This window comes from Mytilus edulis, chromosome 2 (genome assembly GCF_963676685.1).
Source record: "Mytilus edulis chromosome 2, xbMytEdul2.2, whole genome shotgun sequence".
NCBI lineage: Eukaryota > Metazoa > Mollusca > Bivalvia > Mytilida > Mytilidae > Mytilus > Mytilus edulis.
Genome location: NC_092345.1, coordinates 74554650 through 74567072, shown reverse-complemented (window position 1 = coordinate 74567072; position 12423 = coordinate 74554650). Strand labels below are relative to the sequence as shown.

Genomic DNA, 12423 nt, shown 5'->3' with positions numbered 1-12423 from the left:
TGCGACTTATGTTTTATCCCTTTTGTATATACTGAATCTCTTAACGAAAGAGCTTACATGTATGACCTTTTTAAGTGTACTTTACAAAACTACGAATGTCAATACCAATACAACTATGCAGCATTTAAAAAGTTATGATCATTTAACATGTTTCATTTTAAAAAATCTTCTGACATGTTAAATACAAATGTGCAGTCTATACCTCTTTAGTTGATCTTATTTTTGGAAACCATATTTGTGTGTCATAAGGTTTGATAACAATTCTGTTGATCAAACTTACAACAGCTAACATCGACCTTATCGTAATTTCACGTAAAACATAATCTAATGTACGTTTTTTGATTGAGTTAAGCCTGCCAATTGATATTTTATCGTGTGTTTTTCTATGTTGTGATGTTAAGCTATTGTTTCAGAAAAAGGGAAAAGGGTCCATTAAAACGTTTAATCCCGCTGCAAATGTTTGCACCTGTCCTAAGTCAGGAATCTGATGTACAGTAGTTATCGTTTGTTAATGTAATTTATACGTGTTTCTCGTTTCTCGTTTTTTTTATTTTATATAGATTAGTTCGTTTTCCCGTTTAATTGGTTTTACACTAGCAATTCTGGGGCCTTTTATAGCTTGTTGTTCGGTGTGAGCCAAGGCTCCGTGTTGAAGGCCTTACATTGACCTATAATGGTTTACTTTTTTTTTAAATTGTTATTAAGATGGAGAGTTGTCTCATTGGCACTCACACCACATCTTCCTATATCTATTAGACTTTTTTGTTGTAATTTAGATGGGTAACAGACAAGCCTTGGATTGTACACTATCTTATGAGGCTTAAGCGTCAAAGGTTACACTGTTGGCCTAGAACCATGTACTCTATCAACTCGAATATTAAATCAAAACCTCAAGAAATGATGCAATTGAGAATGGATATGAGGAATGTGTCTAGAAAACTACAACCCGACCTAAGATCATAAAACATCCGAAGGTCACCAATGGGTTTTAAACATTCCTCACCCTGTGGTGTGCTTCAGTTGGCCTTTAAACAAAAATGTATACTAGTTTAGTGATTATGGACTTTATACGATTTTGTCGATCTTCAGTTTTCCAAATATGTGACTCTTAGTATACATGGATAAGTTTAATGTTAAAAAGGTTTTTACAAAAGCCTGAAGAGTATTTTAAAAACAATGTTTTAACTGATATGATAAAAGTGTTGGACCGCACGTCATATCGTACCAACCACTAATATCCGATTCATAAAAAAAGATATAAGGCACAGTTAAAACCAAACAAAATTAAACAATATATGGGCGAAAAAGATTGAGTGGTACAAACTATTATGGATTAAATTCAATATGTTGTGCAAAACATCCCTTGTTGCTTCTAGCAACTATCCATAGAATATTGTGTATGATTTTCAGAACAAGAAGATGAGTTGAAATGACAATATGCCCTCTAAACACTTACATGTGTCAATATATGTAGTGAACTCAGTCACAACAGTAAAATGTTTACATGATTTGTTTTATGTATACTAAGTTTCAATGTTATGTGACCAAAACATCCTTGTAAACTATAATGCATATAAACATTTACCAAAAGTCTTTATTACTTAAAGTACACACAGTAGATTTTTTGTATGTTACTCTCTAATCTTCATATATCTGACAAATGTCTTTTTATTTAGATCAAATTATTGTAAATGATATGATAAATCAGGATTATAAATACCATGGAGGTGTAATAAAATTAGTTATCGCTATTTTGTTCTTTTTTCCTTTGATATTTTTGTGATAATTTTTAATATCATGCTACTCGCTTGAGATGGAAAAATATCGCTAGAAACTAAGGAGGCACGTGGCGTTGCTAATCAAATTGACATGAAATTGACAAAGTCAGGTAAAATAGCTATTAACAGATCATTGGTCATCTCAATTCGATTGCTTTTTTCGATTTTGCCGTACCGGCTCAAGCGAGATTATCAATCTCATTGAGATGATCAACGATAATCTATAAAAACATTCCTTGTGATCATAAATTAACACAAAAGTTTGATATAAGTTATATTTCATATTTGTTCGTTTTATTTTTTATTATAAAACCTATAATATCAATCCATTCAAACTAAACCCGCGTCGTGTGCCATAGAGTAAAATATGCCATCTTTATTTCTCAGTAGATTGTCCGGTGCATCAAATTCTACAATAGTACCTTCATCCAGAACCATCATCATCATACTTTATTTCCTCCTATAGGAGATTGACATAAGACAAAATACAAATATTATGTACAATTAGAAAAGTTTTGAAATCACATAATTAGAAATGTCAATAACTTAATATTTTGAATGGAAAAGTATTTAGTCTACAGTATTTTAGGAAGGAAAATCCCTCGTTAAGGACTTCCAAACGATGTTCCGGTATTAAAATGTCACAGAGATCTTCATGGTTGCCAAGCAAAAGATCCGAGAAGCTCTCATCCGATTTTGAAACTGTTGTGTACATGAAATTGAAACTAGTTAATTCAGTTAATCTGTTATAAAGTGAAAGTCTCTGTGATTGAAGTTCTGTGCACATGCATATTTGGTGGTTCAGTATATCTAGAACAAAGTGTCCACACAGTTTGCAATTTCCGCTAGTAGGAGGAGTAGTCCAGAGTTGAGCTATATGTTTCGCGGTTAAAAGTCTGCCACTAATTTTTGCATATTGCCACAGGAAATCATAGTTATTGTTTTCAGATAATCTTAAGAATTGGACGAAATCGTTGTCCCTGCGCATTCGCTCTTCCTTTTGAAGTCTTTCAATTGGGTTAACAGCACTACTGACAATGTTTTTCCACTGAAACTTGGTTGGGAATGTGCCTGTGAACATATAGTTTGTCAAATATTTCAAAAGGGAAAACTTTGTTAAAATGTTAATCACATCTGGGATGAATCCATATTGTTTTCTACATGTATCTCCGAAAAACTGGTATAGTCTGTAGATGAAAATTTGTTTTGTAAGAGATTCCGCCTTCATTTCACATAGTTTACATAGGAACATCAGTTTCCGTTTTTCAACTAGTACTGGTAGTCTCTCGAGGTTGATCATCGATTCGCACATATCTGACCGTGTTCGTCTAGGAAGGCCTTGAATATGTTTCACAATGAAATGTTGGAAAGTTTCAAGGGACGTTATGTCTTTCATTTTTAACCCATTCCAAAGCTCACATCCGTACAGTACCGTAGGTATTACGATTTTATTGTAGAGACTACACACAGTTAAGGGATTTAGCAAACAAGTTCCAGTACCGGCTATAGCAAAATACGCATTTCGGCCCTTCCTACATGAAAGCTGAATATCTGAGCTTGGCGATAAGTCAACCGTTCGTAATATTCCAAGGTGCCTTGTCTCGGTTAAAATGTTAACATCATTATCTCCAAGATTAAATACGTGTTTTAATTCATTTTTGTAGCATAAAATGACAGATTTTAGCGGATTAAACTCAAATCTCCATCTAAGTGAGTAATCGTAAGCACAATTCAACAAAATTTGGAGTCTTTGTGGTGAGGTACCGATGCACACTACGTCGTCAGCAAATGATGGATTACTTGTGTGAATATTTGAAATATTTGCAGTTCCAACTAATTCTAATTCATTTAATAGATCATTAATGTACACCAAGTAAAGGAAGGTCGATAGTACACCACCTTGTCTGACGCCTTGTTGGACTTTGAAGGGAACTGATACGTGTTCATTGACGTAAACGGCACTGGTTATATCGCTATAACAATCGGAAATAACTTGTAGTGCTTTACTATTTATACCAAGACGGAATAGTTTGTATATTAGGCCACTATGCCACACTGTATCAAATGCACGGGAACTGTCCAAAAACGCAACGAACAATTTGCAGCCTAATTCTAAGAGGTAATAAATAGTTTCTTGGAAGTTGAAGGAGGCAGTTATACAGCTTAGTCCATTTAGAAAACCTTGTTGTTGTAAATTTGGGAATAAATCTTTCTCCAAAGAGGTTACTAGTCGCTTCTTTAATACAGTTTCGAACAGCTTGTAAAGTATTGGCAATAGCGATATTGGACGATAGTTTTCGGGCGCTAGTTTGCACTTTCCATTACCTTTATACAATGGGATTAATAAACCATGCTTCCAACACAAGGGAATACGACCCAAACGAATCACTGCATTAAAAATACGAAGGATAACTGTTTGTAGTTTACTTCCACTGTATCTAACATGTTCGTTTTGTAGCTTGTCATAGCCTGGTGCCTTTTGTAGCTTGAGGTTTCTAATCGCTGTTTCGATTTCAACTATGTTTATTTCCCCTCCTGGGAGGAGGCCATTATATTTTGCACATGACTCGAGTGTGCGATCTACAAATTCAGTCACGTAGGCCTTGAAATCACTATCAAATTTAGCGTTTTCGCTTGGAGTATACACGCCTGCATAAAAGTCAGCAAATGCATTGGAAATATCTTCAGGAGATTTACACTGTCGGTTATCATGTAGTATTTCTGAAATTTGGTTGGTTTTACGGCATTTCCGACGGGATATTAAGCGCCAAAAGAGTCTAACATCACACTCGGCTGCTTCGTCGATTTCACGGTAAGTATTATCCATATAGGCGTTATATGCAAAACGTTGACGATTACGAAATTCGTTTTTCGCAGATTTGTATTCAACATAGGAAGGAAAGGACTTCCCTCGGGGTCTACCATGATTAATCCATGTCCTGCGAGCTAAGCGTTCAGCTTTGTGTGCTTGTTTTACTTGATCTGACCAGTACGGCTTAGTGTTGGGATTAAAGCTACCTGACGGTATTGTTATGTTTGCACATTCTTTCAGTTTATCTGTAAGTTTGCTAGCTAGTGTATCTAAATCTAGAAATGTGCTTAATGGCATATCCAAAAGATCAACTGCTATTTCATTTGTAAGTTCGTTGTAGGCATGCAAACTACTATCAGATGCTTTGCGCCACGACGGCCAAACAGTATTACCTCCATTTGACGAATTAGCAACACACGGTATACTCAGTTGTAAGAAAACAGGTAGGTGGTCTGAAGTAAGACTCAAAGTTCCTTCAGGAATATTTTCGCAAAAAGTTACGTCATTAGCCAATTCCTCGCTGACGAGGAAATAATCCAGTACAGTACGAGTCGGAATGAACGTGAATGATGAAGGATCACAAAGACTGCTAGCATTAATCGGAACTATGTTATTCCTTAATATGAAATCTGAAAATATGATGGATTTGTTCACATTAGTTCGTTCAAGGTCGGTTACTCTGCAACTAGTATTGAAATCACCAGCTACAATTACGGGACCAAATTTTGCATAGTTGTTAACATAATCTTCAACAATGTTCAGTTCATATTTGTAATTTTGCATGTTACTGTCTGCGGGTAAGTAGACCGAGAAAACAAATATAGAGTAGTTTTCGTTACACTGTATTTCAATTCCTAATAATCTTTCAGAGACCGGACAGTTAATTGGTTTTATGTTGAATTTCAATGTTTTCTTGTACATAATTGCAACGCCACCCTTTCCACATTTACAGGTTTCAATGTTAATATTTGTATCTGCTATACCTATACTGTGGTAATTAGTGTCTAATGTGTTGAGGAATTTTAGCGAGTGGTTAAATAACTTGTGTTCTGATAATACGGCAATGTCACAATTTGTATACCTAAAAAGTTCTGTTAGACAAACTGTTGATGACATGATACCGCGTACATTCCAAGTCACTAGAGAAAGCATGATTGTAGTTATTAAATATCCAAAATGTACATGAATGTAGCTAAGAGCCATCTTGATAGTGATGTGTTTCAGTTGATTGCTCATTGTTAAGCCGATCGTTCCATGCACGATTATTATACCAAGGTCGACAGATTATGTTGTTGGGCCAAAACTCACTGTTTTGAAGTAACGGTTTAGATTCCATCGTAACGTTTATTCTACCAGAAATTCTGCCTTTACGTGGTTTGAACAGTATGACGTGCGTAATATTAACTCCACGTTGTTTCGCATAGCTCAATAGGCCCTCCTTACTTGAGGAAGGATCAATGTTTGTGATGTAAAATCTGGACGTTCGTTTTCGGCTTACACCTGTAAAGTTATCATTTTCTGGTTTGGGATCATTTTGGACCCCGTTAATCCGTACCGGGATTTGAAAGGCAGGTTTTATTGCTTTGGCCAAATTAGTAGCTACGTTGTCAGCGTTTTTGTTTATGCCTCCCAGAAGTTTGTCACTATATGAATCGCATTTTAGGTTCGAGTCAGTTGCAATTTCCTTTGCACAAATTGGCGTAATTGAACCGGCATTATTATCCGTTTCAACCATTTTCGTTGGGCGTTTTCCGCAATGTTCAAGAAAATCTACAGAGTCGTAGGCGCCAGGTATTATAGGATCGGATTGCTGGGGGTCGATCTGATACATCATACGATCTATTTCGGTTGTAATCATTGAATCGATTGACATATTTGACACAGTGGATTTATTCGTATTAACGGGACGCATAGGTGTAGACATGTGCTCACTCGTACCTATTGTTGACGGTTGTTTGTTTACTAATATTTTGGGGTTCACTACGGGTTGACCTTTTCTGAGTGTTTTTTGTAACGATGTAATTGCGATACGATTTTGTTTTATTTCCGATTGTATTTCTTTCATTTTACTACTGTGTGCCATAAAATTGAACTCGCCCACGTCAGATGCTAACCAGCTCATGGTCTTGATTTCCGATTCAAATTTCACAATTTTTGGGGTAATTTCAGCTTTTAATAACTCAAATTGACGTTTGTTGTCGTCAATAACATTTTCAAGTTCATCAATTTTTGCTCTTAATTTCTTTTCTATCCCGTCTTTACTTTTTATTATATTGTCTAACCCATTTACTCTTTCAATTAGCAACTGCAATGTACTGTTAATATCAACCTGATTAACGGGGTTATTCTCACAAATGGTATCATTTTGCAAATTATCACTTGTCGAATTAACCGATCTACTGAAAACAGAGTCAATCTCAGAGGCGTCACCTTCCGTAAACATTTGCAGAATATAACAATCCTTGGCGTATTTTTGTATGCTATTAGATTTATTCGTAGTTTTTCTATTGCAAAGTTTCCCTTTTGGACACCCATCTATCTCACCCGCCCGGGATAGCAGAATATTTCGGTACCAAGTTACTAATGATTCGTTGCCTTTTAAAGTATGCACAATCATGTCAATGTATTTTTCTCTGGGAAGGCCATCTAAAACCTTATCTAAGTACATTATAGTTTGCTGCGATGGAATGTATGAGTCTTGACTGAATGGAATACACTCTTGCGAATTGGACAGGCTAATGTCATTGTTTACATTTTGGGACTCGAACCATTGGTCACATTGAGATGAGTTTAATACATCAATTGCATCAGTTTTTTGTAATGTTCCGTTTGTTTTACCATCATAACTACTATTGAGCCTTACTGACACTAATTCTGTAAATGTTGGACTTATTGAATCGTCATTAGAATTGTTATTCTGACCACTGTCCGGAGGACGACCACAACACGTCGCCATCTTGAAAATTCATCATGGAGGTGTAATAAAATTAGTTATCGCTATTTTGTTTTTTTTTCCTTTGATATTTTTGTGATAATTTTTAATATCATGCTACTCGCTTGAGATGGAAAAATATCGCTAGAAACTAAGGAGGCACGTGGCGTTGCTAATCAAATTGACATGAAATTGACAAAGTCAGGTAAAATAGCTATTAACAGATCATTGGTCATCTCAATTCGATTGCTTTTTTCGATTTTGCCGTACCGGCTCAAGCGAGATTATCAATCTCATTGAGATGATCAACGATAATCTATAAAAACATTCCTTGTGATCATAAATTAACACAAAAGTTTGATATAAGTTATATTTCATATTTGTTCGTTTTATTTTTTATTATAAAACCTATAATATCAATCCATTCAAACTAAACCCGCGTCGTGTGCCATAGAGTAAAATATGCCATCTTTATTTCTCAGTAGATTGTCCGGTGCATCAAATTCTACAATAGTACCTTCATCCAGAACCATGATCCTGAAGATAACAACAAAGTAATCACTCATAAAGTGAAAATGAGTGCACGTATTTATATCAAATCAAGTTTAGTTCAAATATTATTGCTAATAATGCAAACTTGTAAGCTATTTAGTCAAGCAATTAGACAAATTTACAAATATATTATATACAATGGAAAAGTTTAATGCAGTAAAAGAGGGGCGAAAGATACTAGAGGCACAGTCAAACTCATAGATCGAAAATAAACTGACAACGCCATAGCTAAAAATGAAAAAGACAAACAGAAAACAGTACACATGTCACAACATAGAAAACTAAAGACTAAGCAACACGAAACCCACTAAAAACTTGGGTGATCTCAGGTGCTCCGGAAGGGTAAGCAGATCCTGCTCCACATGTGGCACCCGTCGTGTTGCTCATGTTATTACAAACCCGGTAAATAGTCTAATTTGGTAGATCACATTTATGAAAAGAGAAGGGGATTGTAGTTACGACGCAAGGAACATATCCGATATCATCAGTGAAACGGTTATTCCATAACGGTCAACCAACTCATAATGGCGTCCGTAAAATTTACGAAGGGACGATTTCAACTTCACCATTTAGAACTCTTGGTTTAATAGCTGCCTTGTGAGCAGCAATACTCAATAAAGGAAATCATGACATGAAATACAAGCACGGGAATATCATATCAATTGGGAGAAATATACTCCGTATGCAGGCGCTGCTGGAATGTTGCTACTTAGAAATGGAAAGTTCACAATTGGGAAGCTGAAATAATCTTTTTTGTCGTAAAGTTTTGTTTTTAACAGACCCTCATTGTCAATTTTTAGATGTAAGTCAAGATATGTAAAATATTTATCAGTTAGTAATAATGTGCTATAACTTGGTGTTTATTCTCTTTTGCTAATTTTTTTATGTAAGGTAAATGATAATGAGATTTATTTCCATTCTTTATATTTTCAAATTGTTAAATTAAAATGAGGATCTGTTGTATGATTGCAAATGTGACTAACTATCCACCAAACTGGAAATAAAGTAGATTTAATCAAGTATTGGCAACCGTACGACCTTCAATTTTTTTATATGTTTACCTGTCGTAGTCCATTACTGTATTCAGTCTGTGGGCTATTGATAATATGGTACACTCAGCAAATTCTTCACTAATTGTCCGTTGGATTAAATCATCTGTTTCCATATCGACGGCAGCTGTTGCCTCATCAAGGAGTAATATATTTGTTTTGTGAAGGAGTGTTCGAGCTAGGCATACTAATTGTCTCTGGCCAATACTAGGAAAATAAAAAAAGAGAATACATATGCTGTATAAGGCGTATTAACCAAATATCTATGGCCAATAATAAGCAACATATTAATTCTTTTATGAAGCTGTATTCGGCTAAATCGAACCAACTAAAAGCTATATGTTGACACAAAACATTTGCGTTATTAAAACACATTAAAGATATGCGTCTCGTCTCGTCTATGTAAGACTTGTTACTGAAGCTCTTGCAGGTGAGTGCCAACTCATATACATACAAAGTTGAAAAAGAAAAAGTATAGTCCGAAATCATTTACAAATAAAAGAGAAAAAAAAAATTTTTATAAACTTTTTGATGATATAAAACTTGTCAACAGTTAATTGTATTACTGACTGAAGGGCTGGACTGATTGTCAGTATTTTTAACGAAAGAGCTAATTAGTATTCTTTCAATGGAAAAATATTGAAATTGAAATAGTGTTTACATTTGTATCAACCTTATTTCTTCTCTTTTCTGTGAAAATAATTATAGAGTACCTCAGATTATTTCCTCCTTCTCCAAGTTCTGACATTAGTTGCTTTGTCTGGTTCATAGCAAAATCTTTCAAATGGGCACATTCCAGTGCTTTCCATATTTCTGTATCTGTAAACTGTCCTAACGGATCTAGATTTACTCTCAATGTATCAGAAAATAATACTGGGTCCTTCAAAATTATAAATGTGTGATCATATCATTTATGCTAATGTTTCTGAATAAAAAAAACAATAATTGTTTTCTTCTATGACTTCATTTATGAAAAATTAGCTGAAAGATGAAAGCTGCATTTTAAAATTTTTCATTTCGGACTAATTGTAAGACGTAATTATCTAATTGAAAAGTTAATCGGGTTTACAATCATTCATTTATGTTATGTGTTAATTTAAAGGAATGACTTGAATAAACATTTATTTAAATGAATTTTTTACCTGAGGTAGTATTGTTATCTTTCGTCTAAGTTCATGTAAACCTATTGTTGTAGTTGTAATACCATCAATTACAATCGAACCTTCTGCTGGTTCTATAATTCTGAACAGAGCCTGCGTCAGAGATGATTTACCTGCTCCCGTTCTTCCTACTATTCCAACCTGTAGTTATAAAAAGGTCACGAAATATTCCCCCTAAAATATAATTCAAATCATTTTTTTTCGTGTCAAGATAATTGACAAGATTGTTTGTAGTTTTTGGAACATTTTATCATCGAACCATCAGCACATATGCTTTCTTACTGTTCTATACATCTGAACAGAGATGTTTTTGAGCACTTTTTCTTTGCAGTCCTACCTAAGATATATTTAAGAAATGTAAATTTACTGATTCCAATTTACACACTCACCCGCATTTTGAATGTGTAGTTTATTGTGCGGTATGTGACGGATATCATTCCAAATTGTCTTCTCGTTGCACTTTTTTTCCACAACTGCTGCTTACACGTAAGACATAATTTTGAAAACTAGCAAATCATGAACTATGCAGGGCATGATGATATTGTGATACGAGTAATAATTATTATTAATGATCTTGTTTTTATCTTTGTAATGTCCAAGTGTTAGGTCAAGGGGAGAACATCCAATATATTTAGCATAGGGACGTCATTATTATAGTTTGGTTAAAGTAAGAAGGTGACGGGAACAAAACAATTTTCTAGAAAATCCCTATTGGCACCAACGCTGTAATAATTGTCAAAGATGAATCAAATTTCAAAGACGATCGCGTTTAGATGGTCTAGCATCACAAATTACTTAACCATTAAGTGTACAGAATTTGGCTTGTAGTTTCAGAGAAGAGTGTTTGTGAAACCGGTAAATTAATATGCATGATATATTTTTAAACGCCCTATTTAAAATTAAATTTATCTGAACCAAAAATTAAAATGACACATTAATGCATTAATTTACCTAGCAAAAAAGTTATGTTAGGTGCAATATAACTCCATACCCTTTCTCCATTCTCTATGAAGCAATCAATTCCACTCAAAACTAGTTCTAATCCAATTCTGTAACGTGTTTTGTAATTACAGAACTGTATTGTTCCCTTTTGTGGCCAATCGATCGGTGGTTTATTTCTCTGTATCCAGTCGGCCTGAAAACAACAGTAATTAGTATGCATATGCATTCTATATTTCAATTAGTATTTTTAGCACATGGTTAACTTATATACTTTAAAACAGAGTTTCAGCTGACGTTATCATGCTAATAGACCAAATGATGTCTTCATTTTCTGTTAAAAATATCTTTTTAATATTATATGAAAGATAAACTGCTATAAAATGGAGAATATAATTGGGGAATGTGTCAAAGAGACAACCCGTTCAAAGAGCCGAAAACAGCTCAAGGCCACCAATGGGTCTTCAACACAGAGAGAAAATTCCTTACCCGGAGGCGCTGTTAACATGGTTTGTACGAGTATCCTGGGTTTTTTTAATACTAAATCACTTATAAGTATCTATAAATAAGGCAATCGTAGATTAACGACATTATATTCACACAATTTGAATAAGAAGCAAATCAGGATAACAAACAAGCAATGAAGGATTCGCAAGAATTCCAAGAGGGAAAACCGCATGAATAAAAAATTGAGAATGGAAATGGGGAATGTGTCAAAGAGACAACAACCCGACCATAGAAAAAACAACGGCAGAAGGTCACTAACAGGTCTTCAATGTAGCGAGACATTCCCGCACCCGGAGGCGTCCTTCAGCTGGCCCCTCAACACATATATACTAGTTCAGTGATAATGAACGCCATACTTATTTCCGAATTGTACACAAGAAACTAAAATTAAAAAAATACAAGACTAATAAAGGCCAGAGGCTCCTGACTTGGGACAGGCGCAAAAATGCGGAGGGGGTTAAACATGTTTATGATATCTCAACCCTCCCCCTACACCTCTAGCCAATGTAGAAAAGTAAATGCATAACAATACGCACATTTAAAATTCAATTCAAGAGAAGTCCGAGTCTGATGTCAAAAGATGTAATCAAAGAAAATAAACAAAAGACAATAATACATAAATAACAACAGACTACTAGCAGTTAACTGACATGCCAGCTCCAGACTTCAATTAAACTGATTGAAAGATTATGAT

The 12423-nt window shown here is 34.7% G+C and overlaps 1 protein-coding gene across 2 annotated transcripts in view; it reads right to left on the bottom strand.

Annotated features, from left to right (window-relative positions):
• Positions 1-7878: 7878 nt before the first annotated feature.
• Positions 7879-12423, bottom strand: part of LOC139512966 (ATP-binding cassette sub-family C member 3-like) — a 33328-nt gene continuing 28783 nt past the window's right edge. Inside the window, exons 26-30 of one of the 2 annotated variants that reach the window (XM_071300969.1) lie at positions 11275-11418; positions 10266-10424; positions 9837-10003; positions 9136-9330; positions 7879-8059 (exon numbers count right to left, since the gene is read on the bottom strand). In XM_071300969.1, the coding sequence (XP_071157070.1) occupies positions 7948-8059; positions 9136-9330; positions 9837-10003; positions 10266-10424; positions 11275-11418 (777 nt within the window). In that variant the 3' untranslated portion in view covers positions 7879-7947. Of the gene's footprint in view, positions 8060-9135; positions 9331-9836; positions 10004-10265; positions 10425-11274; positions 11419-12423 lie in introns of those variants that run through there. The other variant, XM_071300970.1, reaches the window with a different exon arrangement.